This window comes from Fistularia commersonii, chromosome 18 (assembly GCF_037954325.1).
Source record: "Fistularia commersonii isolate RoL2024-O1a breed Wild chromosome 18, RoL_Fcom_v1.0, whole genome shotgun sequence".
Classification (NCBI taxonomy): domain Eukaryota; kingdom Metazoa; phylum Chordata; class Actinopteri; order Syngnathiformes; family Fistulariidae; genus Fistularia; species Fistularia commersonii.
Genome location: NC_141301.1, coordinates 12,265,054 through 12,282,714, shown reverse-complemented (window position 1 = coordinate 12,282,714; position 17,661 = coordinate 12,265,054). Strand labels below are relative to the sequence as shown.

At 47.4% G+C, this 17,661-nt stretch overlaps 1 protein-coding gene across 1 annotated transcript in view; it reads left to right on the top strand.

The window, feature by feature from the left end:
• rsrc1 (arginine/serine-rich coiled-coil 1) overlaps positions 1–17,661 on the top strand; it is a 115,952-nt gene that overhangs the window by 27,157 nt on the left and 71,134 nt on the right. Inside the window, exon 5 of the mRNA XM_086164027.1 lies at positions 16,907–16,943. Within this exon, the coding sequence (XP_086020153.1) occupies positions 16,907–16,943 (37 nt within the window). The remainder of the gene's footprint in view (positions 1–16,906; positions 16,944–17,661) is intronic.

The window sequence follows — 17,661 nt, the reverse complement described above, 5'->3', positions numbered from 1 at the left end:
GAATATTTAAATCGAGAAATTTCCGTGCTACATCCTGTCTGTGACAAGCCACCTTGTCTGCTTCCTCTGTTTCTATCATTCATCTTCCTTTGCTCTTAATGGCGATGGGGGGGGTGGGGTGTCTTTTTGCAAGTCCCCGATCCCCACAACTTACACACACAAACACACCCGCATACACACTCTACCACTCCAGTCTCATTTCCATCCAGGTTTTCTTGCCGGGTGGTAGGAAAGGAGCGATGCGGCATGATGTTGATGGTACTGCGCGGTGGAGGAGAGGCTCGGGAGCTTTATAGTGTCTGTCAGGATGAAAGAGGGGCCCCTCGGAGCGGCACCCTGACACGACTATGTGTGTGTGTGTGTGTGTGTGTGTGTGTGTGTGTGGTGTTGTCGTCATTAAACATTTAGCACTCCTCTAGTATGACAGCAGGCAAGTAGCTGCTCCAGCGGCATGTTTTCATGCAAAATTTATTGAAAACGGTGAACCGTTGTAAAGAGATCGTGTTGCTTTTCACCAATGGCAAAGGCTAAGTGGGTAATCGTAGGGTTTTGCGTGCGTCTGTGTGCATGTACGTCTGTTTTTGTGTGTGTGTGTGTGTGTGTGTGCGTGCGTGTGTTTTTATTTTTATTTTTAGACTCGTACACATCAGGCCGGCTTTCTTTGTTTAATCCTGCCGCTTCCTTTTTTGCTGAGGGCGTAAAGAGACTGTGTTTTTCGCTTCGTTGATCGTTCCTTCAGCGAGAGAGTGTCTCGCATCGTTTGTTTACTTGCCTTCGTGTCATCAAGTCAAGTTCAGTCAACGCGGATGTCTTGTTATTAACTCCATCGGCTATTTGCTTTCTTACTCATTCATTATTTGTACCGTTTATCCCGTGGTCTGGGTCATCGGGCGAGAGGCGGGGTTCACCCAAGACCGGTCGCCAGTCAATCCCAGCGCCACATATAAAACCCATTCACTCTCATTCACACGCGTGGGCAATTTCAGGGTCTCCGGTGAACCCGCTGTATGTTTTCGGAGGAAACCCCGACAGAACGGTTGGAATCGAACCAGGGACCTTCTTGCTGTGAGGCGGGAGCGCTAACCGCTGCCCCGTTTGCTTTTCCGCCTCCCAAAATCAAAGCAGGAGAAACACGCAGCGTGTTGCGCTTACATGCGCTCACCTCGCAGAGGTCTCGTTTGAATCCAACGGTGTTCCTCACACGTGCTCCGTCCCAATTAGCGTCTACGCTCAACGGCTGAAAATGTCGACTTCAGTTAACAGATGGCTGCTGGAGCAGGAGAAATTGCATATTTTTTAATGGATATGTTTAATTACTGGCCAGTGTTTTGAGAGCTTTAAGCATCGTCAAGTACAGCGGAGGGTACCTTGGTACAAAGCCCAGGTTTACACCGACCTACAGATACTTTTTTTTTGTTTTGGCAGCGTCTGGGAAAAAGGAGGGTTTTCACTGGAGAATTCGGCGGAAGAATTAGGCTGAATTCCTCCCTTCCCGCCCGGGCCGCGGCGAGGAGCTGCCGTCCGTCTGACCACGAATCCGTGTGATTTGAGGCAAGAGACCTGGGCAGAGGCCGAGCAGAGGAGGCGCGGAGATCAGCGCGGAGATCTCGCGGCAGCAGAGAGCCGCATCTTCCCCGCGCATGTAAAAACCACAGTCGGAATAATTAGCTCGGGGTTAAAAGAGATGAAATGACATTCTAACTTTCATTAGCGCCGTTTTTGACGTCTCTGTCCGCGAATGAATCGCTTAACTGTGTTTTTTTTTTTTTTTTTTTCCCTTTTTCATCTTCTGGAAGATAGAAGAGAGCACTTAGTAGGTGTAGCGCCTCTCCAGCGTTGTTTGGACTTGCTAAGTGGATTATTTCTTAAGGGTGAGGTTACTTGTTTTCGAGCGTTTGATAAAAAGCGTCTCTTCTTGACATCTTCGCCCGTGGAGCTCTCCTCATCAAGCAGCCCGTTCTCATCTCTTTGTCCGTATGTGATTGTTTAGTAAATCTTTCCATTACTGTGTTTTCCCTCGACAAGCACAACAGAACGAAGGCTCACCACGGGGGGCCTGGCAGGACCTGCAGGCCTCCGTTTGGCTAGCTGTACTCCGCTGCTCAGCCTTAACCTCTGGAAGCCTAAATGCTTTGAGGCGGAGAGAAAATAAAACAGGGGCTGGAGACATAACACATACACAAATTCACACGCACACAAACACACACACACACACACACACACACACACACACACACACACACACCACTGTTGGTTTTCTCCGCTTCCTCGCCTCACTCCGAGGAAATGATTGTCTGGTTCTTTGCCTCGGTTGAACATCTAACAGCTCATTAGTGTTAGTAATACACAGAGAAAGCAAAGTGTGTTTGTGTGTTTGCGTCGATGTAGCCCCTGCCTGAGGCGTCCTCTCAGCCTGTTGGGAGTGTGTGTATGGGTGGTATGGATGCGACCGCTGCTGCTGCTGCTGCTGCTGGTGTGTGTGTGTGTGTTTTTGTCTTGCAGGACTGTAGGCTGTGTCTGGTTCTGAGAGCGAGACTGGGGAGGTTTCAAACACTGTCCTCTGAAGGTTAGGATACACTCGCATTGACTTTAATCAATGGGTTGTTTACATGTGTGTGCACGTGTGTGTGTGTGTGTGCACGTGTGTGTTTTTCTGGGGGTCACATGGTGGCAGCTCGGAAGGAGGAGATATGGATAAATCTGAAGAGGAATAGGGGGTATACGTGTGTGTGTGTGTGTGTGTGTGTGTGTGTGTGTGTGTGTGTGTGTGTGTGTGTGTGTGTGTGTGTGTGTGCGTGCGTATGTTGTTTAGGAGAAGGCAGTGTAGTCGCTGGATTGAGTATGAAATAGGAGTGATGCCTAGATGCAAAGGTTGCATAGTGCATCCACACACACACACACACACACACACACACACACACACACACACACCCAAGGAGACAGACACGTACATAGCGAGCGGTGCAGCTGTGGTGTTTCTTGGCCCTCGGCTGTGTGCAGTCATTAGCAGCCTTTTTCCATGCAGATAATGAGCAGCTATCGGATGGAAAACAGCCCGACCATATAGACTTGATCCTTTTGGACTGAACTTTTATTTCCGCAGTCAAGGTGTGTGTATGGAACACACTGATGCGCTACGAATATTTTCTTTTATTAAAAGCATGAAAGACTCCAGTAATGGTTTTTTTCTACTTAAAAGCCTCAGCCCTATGTTTTTATCCATTAGCGTCTAAATGAGTAATCTTTTTTTTAATTATGGAATTACGGTTTTGACTTTCGGCTATTTAATAACTGCATTCATAGCAAAAATAAAAATAAAAATAAAAAGTGTTTCTTCTCTCTTTTTACACCATGAATCGGTTTGATTCCCATTATTTCCTGACCAAATTACGTAAATAAGCACCGCTGACAGACATGTGTCTGTCATGAAACAAAGGCTTCACGGGAGAAGTTTCTCACCCAAGCGGTTCAGGAGATGAGCTTTTTTGCAAGGAGATATTTTTATGGATGCGACACTTAAACACTGGCAGTCACGTGTATTCCAACATTACAACATGTACAGGGACGGGGATCCTTTCACGTCGTGCAGCCGTCAAAGGTCAACGTGCCCCACCTCATGCTTGATGTCGGCTGGGATTGGTATAGAGATGCGGAGATGAAGCGTACCCGCAATAAATAGCAATTAAAATATCTAAACATTTCCAATTTAACAATTATGTCGACACAAAATACCAGTATTGTGAGTGATATTCTTCACACATGAATTAAGTTTGTTGTCCCTGGGACTGCTTGTCTTTCTGAGCGGAAAGATTAGTACTTGCAAAGACACCACTGTAAGGAAAATGTCCTAAAAATCATAATTTTACCCACTCTTGAACATTTCCACCTTCCTCTTCCAGTATTGATTGTTCTCCAGCGTTTCCAAAAACATCCTCAAGGGCAACTTATTTTTCAAGCGGTTTTAAGTTCAGGTTTTACATCAAGCTTTTTTTTTTTTTCCCCTCAATATGCAATGTGATACTTAACATAAAGTACGACGGTGCACAGGAAAGCGTCGCTTTAGACATCAACACACAATTGTAGTAATATTTACTTTATTAACCCGTGGTTCCAACTTACTGCTAGTGGACGAGACACCAGCAAAGATGCTAGATATTGTGTTGCACTTCTATATTAGCCGACTTCAAACGTTCTCATGCGTGACGACAAGATCTCCGGTGTCGACGGTCATCACAGCGGGAGGGAACGGGCAAAATGATCTCACACAATGGCGAACTCGTTTTTCTTTTCTTTTCTTTTCTTTTTTTTTTGATTGACTTGACGGGTTCAAGTCAAACTAGAGTCAGTGGACGTCGTTATTACACCCATTTATTCGAGGTTAGATCATTGCTTGCGACGCACACCAATGGGTCTTACGTGACAGATATCGGTTCGAGAAAAAAAGTCTCAAGATGGATGATGCGAGCCTCGTATTTCTCGTAACACGAATATTCTGGTGGTCAATGAGAGAGAGAGAGACAGAGAGAGAAAGAGAGGGACCGAGTAAAAATCTGGCCACATTTAATCACAGGAGAGACACCCCCAGCGAGTGATAGAGAGCTGTGACAATCCACTTAGTGCTGTCTGTAATCTGTTTAACCATTTAGTGAGTTGTTAAAGGAGTATGCAAATACTCGCATAGAAACACGCGCGCGCACACATACGCACACACACATGCATGCACACACACAAGATTCCCCGAAGGCTTCAGGGGTGCAACGGACAATCTGCCTCCTGAACTGGTAGCGATTCAGAGCAGTAAGGCGTTCAGAGCTGTGTGACTGTGTGTGTGTGTGTGTGTGTGTGTGTGTGTGTGTGTGTGTGTGTGTGTGTGTGTGTGTGTGTGTGTGTGTGTGTGTGTGTGTGTGTGTGTGTGTGTGAGACCTGCTGCAGGCACAGAGAGGAGCCAGGCCTGGAGCCTGATGACAGAGAGCAGACCGGGCCAAGGAGAAGATCCCCCAATCCAATTATCCTGCTCCCTCTCCTCTCCTCCTCCTCTCCCTTAACTTTCCTGTCCTCTTCTTTCCTTTCCTTTTATCTCCTTTCCTTTCCTTCCTCTCCTATCCCCTCCTCCACTTCTTACCTTAACCCTCCTGTCGTGCCCTCTTCTTTCTTTCCTTTCTCCTCTCCACCTTCCTCCTCTTCCCTTTCCTTCCTCTCCTCGCTTCTCTTTCCTCTCGTATCCTCTCTTCCCCTCTCCTCCTTTCCTTACCTTTCCTTATCTCCTCTCCTCTCCTCCTCTCTCCTTTCCTTTCCTTTCCTTTCCTTTCCCTCAGTTTGTCTTGGTTAGCCAGTGTCGGCAGGCTTGGCTTCTGCCGAAGAGGCCGTCTGCTCTCAGGCTTATGGATCAGAAGTGGACTCAAGCGGGATTATAAGCAGCAGGTTATGAGCAGCAAACATGACGGACCAACTCCGATTTAGGAGGGTTATGTAAATGTGCTTGTCAACGAAACAACGTCTTTTTTTTTTTTTTCCTCTGGATATTTCTCCCCCCTTTCTGGAGGCTGCAGACAGGTTGAGGAGGCAAGAGCCAAGAGCCTTTAAGAGAAGAGTTATATGGAAAGTGATGTGTAAAATAGGCCTACTGCTGATGTTCACTTTACTTCAGACGTGCTTGTTCCCCAGGCCAGAAGGGAAGGAGGCATCTTTGTGAGAAAGCCTGAGGATTAGATTTTGTCAAAACAAATCAGAAGAAAGTTTCATTTCGTGAAGATGCGCGAAAAATACGTCGGACCTCCGCTCGTCTGAAGCTGAAATACGGCTCCGTCGGTCTTAATCAACGGCGTCGATAATCACGGGCAAACATAATTTAGGCAAACCTCATCCCACGTGCCGCGCCTCGCTCACGGATTAAACATTACCTGCGAGGAGCATTCAGCCGTTGTCATGGTGTTTTTTTTTTTTTGTTGTTGTTGTTGTCGTCTGTCACACAGAAGCGGCCCTGAAGCAAAGCCGTAGTGGGTACAGTCACCAGCCCACACTCCTGCACATGGTTTTTTAAGATAACTACTTCCTTATTTGTGTCTCGGATATTGTTTTTGGCCTCACGGGTCCCAATCAACGTTAAGTAGAGAGAAAATATGATGCGTAGATAACTTTATGCTATTCTTTGGCGCGGCAGCCTGCGTGAGCGGTGCGTGCAAGTCCCGGATAACAGCCATCACACCGGCGGCGCCGTCTGCACGGACACGGCAGGCTTGCTGGCCACCGCGGTTCAGCGGGCGGCGACGTTCGCACGTCCAGAATGGAATTGTTGCAGAGGGTCACTCGCCGTTCTCCGCCGAAACGCGTCGCTTTTTCCTTGTTTCCCTTCCCCCAGACGCCCAGACACGCGGGCGATCGACTTATTTGCACACACACACACGCCGCGCAATTACGACCACGAGTATGATCCCGCAATAAAATTAGACTCATTTATTCATTTCCTTCAAGTTTGTTTTTGTATTTTTTTTTTCCTCCCAATTGAGAAGGATTTGGATGCTAAAAGGCCAAAAGAATTTATTCAGCAGATTAACAATTGCAATTGTTTTTTTTTTTGTACTTTTCAAAATGCAGCAGCTCGGGGGGAAAAAAAAAAAAACCTGATGAACGGAGTTGTGCGGCCTAAACGCCAGGGCGGTTCACTGCATTAACGGAGAACCCAGCCCAGGGAAAGTGCCTCAGAGTTTAAAATGTCCGTTCAACCTTGTTTCAAGATTCTCTTTGCTTTATTGGACTGGTTTGAAGGTAGCAGATGCTGAAAGGCTCAAATTCTTCTGGAGCAAAGTTGGAAGCGTAGCAATACGGCAGTTGAAGTCTCATTCACCTTCTCACACACGCTCATTCACGCAGTGATGGTGGCAGAGGTGCAAATCAGGCCATTGGGAAGGACTTGGTGGAACTCAATGTCTCGCCCAACGATACTTCAACATGCAGACAGGAGGAGCCGGGAACCGAACGGAGGGAGGCCCGGCTCTGCTAACTGAGCCGTAGCACTCTGGAGGAACACACCACTTTCTAGAAGTGTCAATCTGAAGTTCGAGCTAATGGCTAATGTAAGAAGGGATTTTCACAGAATTGGTTTCCTCAGTCAACTCAGACACACAAAGACACACACACACACACACACACACATTCAGAGATTAAGCTCTGCCCTTCTGTTTATCCTCCCCTGTAAATACAATTTACTCAAGACTCACCTGAGTCTTGAGTTTTTCCGCGTCAGGTGTGTATTTAGGTTAAATGGTGCAGTATTTCTCAAAATTAAAACGAAGAAAAAAGCTCGGACCAATTATAAGTTTGCTGTCTGGGCTTATATTCAGGTCAGGGTTTTCATATGCCTGAGTGACAGGCCCCTGTAAAAAAAAAAAAAAAAGAATTTATCATGTATATTATAAGAGACTTTGCTATTGCTATATTATATTGCTGAAGCCTGTGTCATCTTTAATGACAGATTACAGTTGTGTGTGTGTGTGTGTGTGTGTGTGTGTGTGTGTGTGTGTGTGTGTGTGTGTGTGTGTGTGTGTGTGTGAACTGTCCGTGTTGTGTGCATTCATCTATTTGCATTATTTTGAGACTTGGCTTAACTTTTCTTTGTATCTCTTTTCCTTGAAGTCCAATGTAACACACACACACACACACACACACACACACACACACACGCGTACGTATCCTCATATGCTCTTGACACCTCTCCCCGTAGGCCAGACCGCAGAGCGCTTGAGGCCATGTTGTTTTGTCTCCTGATGGACGGATAGAAAGAAAAAGAGAGAGAGAGAGAAAGAGGGAAAAAAAAGAAAGATTTACCCTGGACGGTGATTACCGGCGTAATCACCGTCCAGGGTAAATCGGAGCGGTGGGTAGGGGTTGGGGGGGGGTCGGTCCATGAAGAGAAGTGAAAAAGGCACAGTGTGTAGATGAAATGAATAACAATGTATGTGATGTGTCTCCGTGATAACCTGCAGACCAGAGCCCCGGCCCTGCGACAGGCTGGCCATTGTGGCCACTTTATCCCGCCTGTACACTTGTAAGGTAGAGCCGGGATAATCGCACCTAATCTAATTAGGGCTAAAGAGGGCCATGACTGAGGCTGGCCAGAGGCACACACACACACACACACACACAAACACAGCCTCAGCCACAAATGCACACCAACAAGCGCGGTTCGGCAGCAAAATCCTGTTTGCATCAGAAAAATAAGGTTGTCATATTGATTATGCAAATGGGGGACTAACGGGGACTAACTGCCTCTCGGCCAGCCGGTTACAGCTGACATAGGCTGAAGGACGGGGATGGAGAGAGGAGGAAAGGATTAGAACAGGTTTTAGCTTTTTGTTTTTTTTCTTTTTTCTGCCATTGTTTTGCACGCACTCACTTTTCTGCTCAAAAACAGCATTGTCCCCCTTCGTTTCGCTCTCATTCAACCACGGACCTACTCTGACCCAAAGGCTCACAGAAAACTTTATTTCCCTCCGGCGTGACTCGGAAACCTTTCCCATGACTCGACTCGCTCCGAAAATATGCCGGGGCGCGACGCTTTTTAATATTCTGCAACGGCATTCGGTGACCTTTTTGGGAGTTGTAGGTGCAGATAGATGTGAATTATCAGCAGCAGTAAACAGTTGTTGAGCAAGAGCAACATTGTCACCAAGCTACACGCGTAGCATTCGCAAATCCGGCGCATCATCAACAGGTCCTGCGTGCGCGCTCACTCGCTCGTCAGCAACGCTTTATAAATCAAAACAAGCTCATTTAGGAAAACGTGCCGTCGGTGAAATCGGCCACAAATTGAACAACCCACGAATAGTTTCAGCGCCGCTTATCCGGATGCAGGTTGCTCCGTCAGTAAATTGTCTCCATGCTGGTGTGTGAGTGTGTGTGCGCGCGCGCGTGAGCGGGAAATGTGTGGCTGTGCCGCGGCGGGCGTGTGTCGCAGGGAACCGCCAGCCAGCAGCCAGATTGCGGTGTCCCCCCTTTGCCCCTATAGAAAGGCCCGGGTATTCTCCGGATGAGGGTGTGATGTACAATTGAAGGGCAGGATTGAAACTGATTACCTTGTTAACTCCTGGCACCCACTGGTAGCTTGAAATAGACCTGAGCGCCAGGGCCTGATTTGCAAATGAATTACCTCTCGCCCGCCCTCCCCCCCCCCCTTCTCCTCCCCTCCCGCCCCCCCCCCCCCGTCTTCCTCCCCTCTCTCACGTTCCTTTTCTGTTTTTTTTTTTTTTTTTTTTATGTCCATTCCAAGCCAAGATCATCTTTTTTATATTGTGCCATGACAGATGCTGTGCGGGGCTGCCATTGTTCCCCATCAGTTTTCTGGGGGCCGCGCGCAGAGCCAAAAGATTTCCACATGTGATTTTAACAGAAGCGACCCCTCCCCCCTCCCCCCCCCCTCACCCTCCCGCCGTACAGCCAAGTGCTCCCTTCTTTGTGTACCAGTAGTGCAATCTACAGACTTTTGGAGCTGAAGGAAATATCAGGGAGTGTCATTGTCTTCATCTCAATAATGGAGAGGTATTTCTCTGATTAGGAAGCTTCTAATTGGGAGGTATGAAAGGGACCGCCTGTTATTGAAGGAACCACAGGGAAATTGATTGCTCTCCACGTCCCCCCTTTTTGCGTTTGCTCCCTTTGTCTTTGTCCTTCTCTCGCTCGCTCGCTCGCTCTACGTGAGAAGAAGTGCATTTGTTCCCAAACTTAAGCGCCCAGCCCCCGCCCCCCCCCCCCGCTCCCGCGTACACAGGCCCGAGACGGAGGGAGTCGCTGTCGAGGGGCAGATCTGACCGCCGTGTCAAACCAGATCGGATATTTTGTCCTCCTCAAAATAACCCCCGACGTAAATAAAAGATGAGGAGCGTAGGCATATTTTTATCTTCCGACAAAAAAAAAAAAAAAAAGGATTCAAGCCCGTGAAACCGTACTCGCGCACCATAATATAGCGTCCACCGCGCTTTACTTTTCAAATACATTATCAGCCGCCGCAAACAGCGGGTCTTCTCGTGTTCTCTAACAGAGGTTCGGTCGCATCGTTTGCGAACGATGACGACGATAACACATCCGGCCCGGTCGGTCACGTCTCCCCCGGGTGGATGGACCGGCGGCGGTGCGCGGCTCCCAGAGACGAACCCCCATTAACAGGTGTTTTTGTGTTTACCGTCGTCCAAAAAGTCCACACATCAATCCACTTCTTATTCCTCCCTTTCTGGCATTTTATTGACTGTACTTAACCCTCCCTTAGAGAAACATAAAGTGGCGTGTTTGTTATCCCGATTTTAATGGGCTCCCTTTCTCTACCATTTTGGGATTATGTCAAAGTACTGCCCCTCCTCAGGGGGCTGCGTGGGGGCGAAGGGGGGGGCGGAAACCGGGGCGCCCGTTTCGCCCGAGCATCCGTGTGCATGTGTACATACACACAGGCTTTGAATTACATAGAAAGCATAGAGGCATAAGTCTGTGTTTTGTTCCCCTCTTGTGTGTGTTCTGCATGGAGGAGTGACAGCCCCTGACGTACCCGCGCATTATCCCCTTCCTCTGAGTGTGCGTCTTCCCCTCCCCAGCCCTCCTCTTGGCTGTAGAAAACCCTGAGAGGTAGCTCTGATTGTACCCACACAAGAATACAATTTCAATTTCAATTGGCAGCCCTGTTAAAAAGGAGCTATGGAGATGGCAATCAGGCCTGGGGGGAAGCTGAGCTCCCCGTATTATTGTGTGTGTGTGTGTGTGTGTGTGTGTGTGTGTGTGTGTGTGTGTGTGTGTGTGTGTGCGTGTGTGTGTGTGTGCGTGCGCGTGTGGGTGTGCGTGTGCTCCCATCCCTCTACCGTTTATTATCAAGCTTTTGCCTTGTATTAGTTAAACAGGCAGATGTCACTGATGTGTATTAGTGCAGTCTGTGTGTGTGTGTGTGTGTGTGTGTGTGTGCGTGTGTGCACACGTGTGAGTGTGTGTGTGTTAGTATGCTCTGGTGTCCCTACCCCATTGACTCTCTAATAAATGTGCCTGCCATTATATCAGCTGTCAAACAACATATGAATTCTCAATGACATGCTTGACAAGGCATGCAACTACAGAAAATGGGGGAAGAAATGCACACACACACACACACACACACACACACACACATACACACATGCACGCACTCCTATGATGATGTCTCTTTCATAGCATTACAGTGTCCTGACTTCCCTCCGGCGCTCCCCTCCTCGCCATCTCCGCCCGTTATCAGGGGCAAAAACGGAGAGCGCCCGCCGAAGTTCAGAATGTAATTTCTGCTGCCAAGAGAAAAAGACTGGCGCACTTAAGAAAAACGCTCAGTGTTGCTCGCGGTTTGATGTCACAAAATCCATCCCGGGGGAGGGGGCTTTCAGGCCTTCAATTTAAGAGAGAAAACTCCAACAGGTGTGACAAAGTGAAGACGACTCAAAGGATTCCACGGATCGATCGGAGCTGTTAGCATTTAAACCCAGTTCGTTATCTGTGACGTAATCAATGACTTGTTTATGCGGCATCGCTTTTTTTTTTGCCGCTCTGTCTCTCTTCCTTCCCAGCTTTAGCGGCGGCTGGAAGAATCGGATTTCCAAAATTGCGGAAAATGTCCAAAAAGACAGCTCTTTGACCCAAATGAAGCCGATTATTAAACAAAGTGAATGTTTTCACGTCGGGTTATTTTTAAAAACGCGCCGCTCACTATCCGTAAATCACGCACAATGAACCGCATCCATTTAAAATGCTTTTCCACCGACGCCTCGGCTTTTCGCTTGTGATTTATCAATTTTGCAACATCTGGGTCGGACGATAGATCTCGGGCCTCCCGACTAGAAGGTTGCAGCGGAAAAAATAACCCCAACAAAAATAACATTTCAGCGGTGACGTGGTTGAATAGTTTGAAGCCAGAAGCAACTGTCAATCCAAGGGAGCTAACCAGAGTTCAGGTGTTTTCCAAACAGCTGTCCGACACACAGGAAAAATAATCCGATGGCATCGGATGAAAGATGCTCGCAATATCCAAAATAATGGGCCGCACATACAGACTCTGATATTGTTTTTGAGTATCATTTATGATCCGACGTGGTATTTCAGCACCTATCGCAGATCTAACGTCCACGCAAAGCGGTTCAGTGTTGATATACTGGCTAAAACTTTTTGAAATCTGCACGAAATGGATATCATAGCGTCATGAAAAATTTATACTGCTTTCCCTCCACACATGCTTTGCATGGTTCCATACGTATCAATTATTTAACTAAAGTGAAATGGATTGTAAAATACAAAAGCAGCGATACATGTGAAGTTGGATAGTTGCCCATACCTGATTTACAAAAGAAACTGAAAAGATTGGACAGTATTATTACATTCAGCCTTCTTTTAGGCAATATCGTCAGCCGGAAGACCTTCAAACCAACGTCACCGCGATATGAATTCTGGTAACGTCCTATTGGATTTTGGTTTGCCAGTAACACAACCTCTAAACAAAGCAATATAAACATGTCAACGGTTGCCATGGAGATGATTTCTCCGTGTTAGCACGAGCGCGTTAGCGTTCGATAACGCTTTGTCCAGATAGACGTGTGCTTAGAATGCAGGTTTTTTTTAAACGCCGACGGGACATTCGGAAAAATATAGATCCGTAAATTTCACTTTGGCGGCCAGCAAACAAGACAACACAGCTTTATCCGCAAAATCTGCCGAAACAGGCATCCGTCTATGCCCGACCCTCACTTGATATCGTCAATGAAGTACATTTCAGTCTTTTAAATCGCACTTATTTTACATTTAGAGCGAACGACGGCCAATTAAATTACACCGATGACGTAATCGACCGTGAGCAGTGGGTGCCGGTGAAAGGGTTAAAGCTTCCACGCACAGGACGGCAGGCCTCGGAGGTAATGCATGGCTGATGAGCGCCGGGCTAATGGGCAGCTCTGTTAGCGGGAAATCAAATGACCGCCTCTGCATTTTAAGTCCCTCTGTCACCTCCATTGACTGACTAAAGATATTCATCTCAATGGTGTCAAGGGTTGGGGAAAGAGGTGGAGGAGAGGAGGTTCAAGTAAAGAGGTTTGAGCGAGAAGAGGGGAGGGCACCTTCCGAAGAACCGGGAGACCTTTCGCAATTATTAGAACTTGACCATAACTGACAACTCCTCCGGAGCCGGCCCCGTAATTAATTGTCTGCTTGTGGGAGCGCAGAGTGTTTGGGGAGGTGGCTGGTGGGACCGATTTGAGATACGGGTAAGAGAGGGAGGCGCGGCGGGAGATTGCAGGGAGGTAGACTAACAGGTGAAGACAGGTGAGCGGGGAAAATGGAACGCGCACAAGAAGAAGAAAATCCCCCCCCCAAAAAAACAAGCTGGGATACAGGAGGGATACATTATGTGATTGGAGCGAGGGCGAGAAGCAGAGCGGGCAGAAGAAATAAGGCGGCCGGTCAGGGAATACAGCGTGATGGATCCAGTGGCCATGTTAAATTGGTCAGTATTGACCTTGCCAGTGCTGAGCTAAACACTCACACTTGATTGCCCGGGTTTACTCATGACCTCCGACAACTCATTTTCTTTTCCTTGAACAACACTGTTCTTTCTCCAGACGCCTGTTGATGGTCTCGGCAAATTCCTTGAAATATAATGATCGGAAGTTACAACCTTGAGGCTCCTCATCAGGCGAAACAACGGACGTCTGAGTGATGATCGGTGTCAGCGCCGCCTGACCGGGATCTGTGAAGGTCAATATCTGGAGCCGTTCATCTCTTTAAGCGCGGAGAGGCACGAGCGCTTCGCTTCGGCCGTTGCCGATCACACTTATATTTCTCGCATTTTGAATCAACTTTTTTTGTTTAGCATTATAGCTCGGGATTGTGATGCACAGCGTTTTCTTCGGATTTTCTCCGGAGGACGGAAAACTGATTTCAATAAGGACAAGCAGATAATGTTTAAGATAACAGGAGACGATCGCAAAAAAAAAAAATAACGTGTCAATCGGTTCTAGTGATAACCAACAGGGCGGGTCTTCTGCGTGGAGTTTGCAGGATTGACCGGCAGGATAAGCGGCATAGATAACGAATGAAAGTTTCACCGTCCGGTGGTATACCAGGCGTCTCTGACGCTCAGATGCTAATTTCATTATCGTTTGTGTTTTCCCACAGCTGCCTCAGATGGTCTGCACCTCAACCTCATTACAGTTCCCATGCAGGCCTTTTCATTTTCCTCACCATCGCGCGCAGGAACGCCACACCGTAGCTTTGACCCATAGATTTCTACAGCACATTTTGAATAGTCGGCGGGCGAACAGTAATTACTATTAATGTTGCTTTAATTAGTCATAGCTGTTATTCATCTCGTGAAGTTGATCGAGTTTCCCCGAGTGCGGCCGTTCTCACCGTCCGGTCAACCCGATGCTTCGATTGCCTGGAAAACGTCTCTCATGCCTTAAGGCTTTGTCAGATTCTGGGCTTCCGGTGGGGGGTTGAATGAAATGCTACCCTTCCGTCTGGCCAGCGATGTTGCTTCCCCAATTTAATGCCATTTCTTTTAGCAAAAAAGACAAAAAAAAAAAAGAAAGAGTACAGTCCTACTCACTGATGTCAACGCTTCTCCACATACCGGCGTATAAAGTTGTAAAACTCATTTCTGCTCTATGTATACTATTCCCTTCTCTGACTCGGCTGCCGTGTCGATCCCGAATCACCTGCCTCCTCATCTCCGTGTCTCCTTACCTCCATTTCGCCCCCCCTTCTCTCCCTCGGGCTATTATGTGCCCCTCCGGTTGTAGTAAGCGGGCCACAGTGTCTCCGAGGCCTTGTGCTACACCGCCATTACGATCTGGCCTGCCTCCGCTACAAATTGGATGAACAGGCACTGACACATTTTCAATATTATTACATTAAACCAAGTGGATTTTGATTGATAACCTAATATTGGCCTAATGCAAAACATCAATCATGGCAAGTATATTAATTATTTAATATTGTGGCGTAATTCAGAAATCGATGCCGCCGCCGCTGCTGCAATGAAGGCACGGAGAATGGAGGGAGAGAGGGAAGACAGAGATAAGGAGGGAAGGAAGGCCTGGTCCCCGAAGACCATGGCAGATTATATGATGTTTTGAAAAGAGAGATGAGGATGTAAAATGGTTTGTGTGTGTGTGTGTGTGTGTGTGTGTGTGTGTGTGTGTGTGTGTCTCTAATGGATAGAGTGATCCCTTCAGCCGTGGTGCGGACAGCACCGGACAGCTTGGCATTGATGAAGTCCGGATAATAGATGAAAGAGTGGGAGATTAAATGCGAGCGAAGAGCCTCATAAAGGTTGGATCCCAAAAATAAGACGCGGGAGGGGGGGGATGGAGGCATGAAGGAGAGAGGAAAGAAAAAAAAAAAATTGTGCGAAATGAGTGGAAAAGGAGCGGCGAGCACCGCGTCTCCCCCCGTGTTAGATTGTTTCTCACTAATTGTGCTTCATTAGCGGATTACACACACTGTCACCACGGTAACAAATGTCTCGCTGTCTGGTTGCCGGGCGCCCGTCATGTATAATGAATGTGGTGGGGTGTTTTGTCAGAATGTAATTTAATTACAGCGAGATGAAGTTTGCCTTAAGAGGCAGACTCGCCGGCGTGCGGCTAACTGACAGCTGCAAAACAAACAAGCCCCCCCTCCCCCCCCCCCGACCTTTTTCCACGTTCGCTTTCGGCGTGTGTTTCTTCCTCCCAACGTTCCTGCGCGGCTATCATTCCGTCAGACATCGGATTTCTTTGCGCCCATCATCCGGGCGGAGTTCAGGTTCTGCGGTCACGTGCACGGAGCCTGGCATTGTGGGTAGATGGATGGACGGGTAGACGGGTGGATGGGGGTGAAAGGTGGGCTGGATTAGACGGTATGTAATTTTAGAGATGGTATAGATTTACACGGTGATGCTGCTGGCTGCATTAGCAACTGAAGCCTGTCGATAAGCCATCCCTCTCAACACACACACACACACACACACACACACACGCACACACACACACACACACACACAACCAGAGCCAGTGAGATGTCAGTAATGGGGACCATAGTTGGACGGGGATTGTAGGACCGGGGACGGGGGCTGTTTGTGTTCTCTTGATCTTTTGATTTTCACTGCTGCAAATTTGAAATGTGCCAAAATTGCATCTATTATTTACTGCCAATTTGCTCTTTTTAAAACCCGACCTCCCCCCACATCCACCCTACCCCAGCACTTTCCCGGCACGCCGATCTGCCAGCACTACCCTGATAATCGTACACACACATTTCTTTTTTTTTTTTCCTGTCTTTTTTTTTATATTAATTCACAGATAATAGGCTTCCAGTTCTTTCTCTGTTGTTGGAAATGATTATTAGGACTGCAAGCAGCGTGGCAACTGTATTAGTTAACCTCTGTCTGCTGTAAATAGCAACACGCACACACGCACACATACACAGCACAGTTTTTACATTTAGAAGGTTGAGAAGGTGCGAAAATTCAGAATTTTCACTTTTTGTCCTTGAAGCCCTTTCCACCAAATACAACCAGCAGGACGTCATGCAAACCAACACGCTGCTGATCAGTCTATTTTTCCTCTGCATTCTTGCAGGAAAAAAAATTTTTTTGCTCAAGTTGCACCCGGTGGATGGAAAATCGCCAAATGCATTTTTTTTGCGGGAGGGAAATCGTATCGATTTCACAGTATTTCATCTCCAACAAGTGTTATTCTTTACCTCTTTATTTATATGCCGAAATAATATTTTTCCTCAATGCATATCCATTGATATATATATATATATGTAAATATGTGTGTGTGTTTGTGTGTGTTGATGAAAAATGGTATTTTCTTAAGAGATAAAATTTCATATCTGAACTTTATTTACAGTGTGTGAATGTGTTGTTGTCTTGTAGGGACGCTGGGAACATCAAAGGAAGATTAGAACATCTGGTAAGTTCTATTTGACACACACACACACACACACACACGCACACACACACACCTGCATGCATGCCCACACACACAAAATGGTATCTGCATTTCTAATGAAACCCCTGGAATCGAAGCTGAATGTGTGCAGCTGACATGCAGGGAGAGAGATGGTAAGTGGAAAAAAAAAAAAAATAGGGTTGGGAATGCCTTCCCGAGGTCCGGCTTTTATATTTTATATTTCATCCTGTCACTTATCTGCAATTCCGCCCAAACCCAAGCGTGCGTCGCAGATAATCCTCTCTGTTCTCCTTAATTTCCGCCGCCTAGCGAGGTTATTTCCAAGTTTCCGTTGTGTTTGCGCGCTGAAATTTGCACGCATTCTGAGGCGAAAAAAAACCCAAAACTGTTAGACCGACACACTTCCCCTTCCCTCTCACCGGCAAGGTTTCTGCCCTCGCTTCACTCAACATCCCAGAATCAGGGGGTCTGCTGGAAGCGGTCTCCCGGGACGGGCCTGAAAATTTAATGGACGTTTCCGGGGCATCTCTTGCTACTCGCTTTAATCCGGGGTCACGGTGCTGCGCCGCGAAGCCAAAGGGGTCTCTCTCCTCTTTTTGGGTGGGGAGGCACCGAGGTTTGATGTGCCCCCTATTCCAGCGGATGAATTATAGACGGGGGTCATAGCGGGTCCTGGTTCTCTGTGGATGTCACATGCCCTTTCTCTCCTGCATACTAA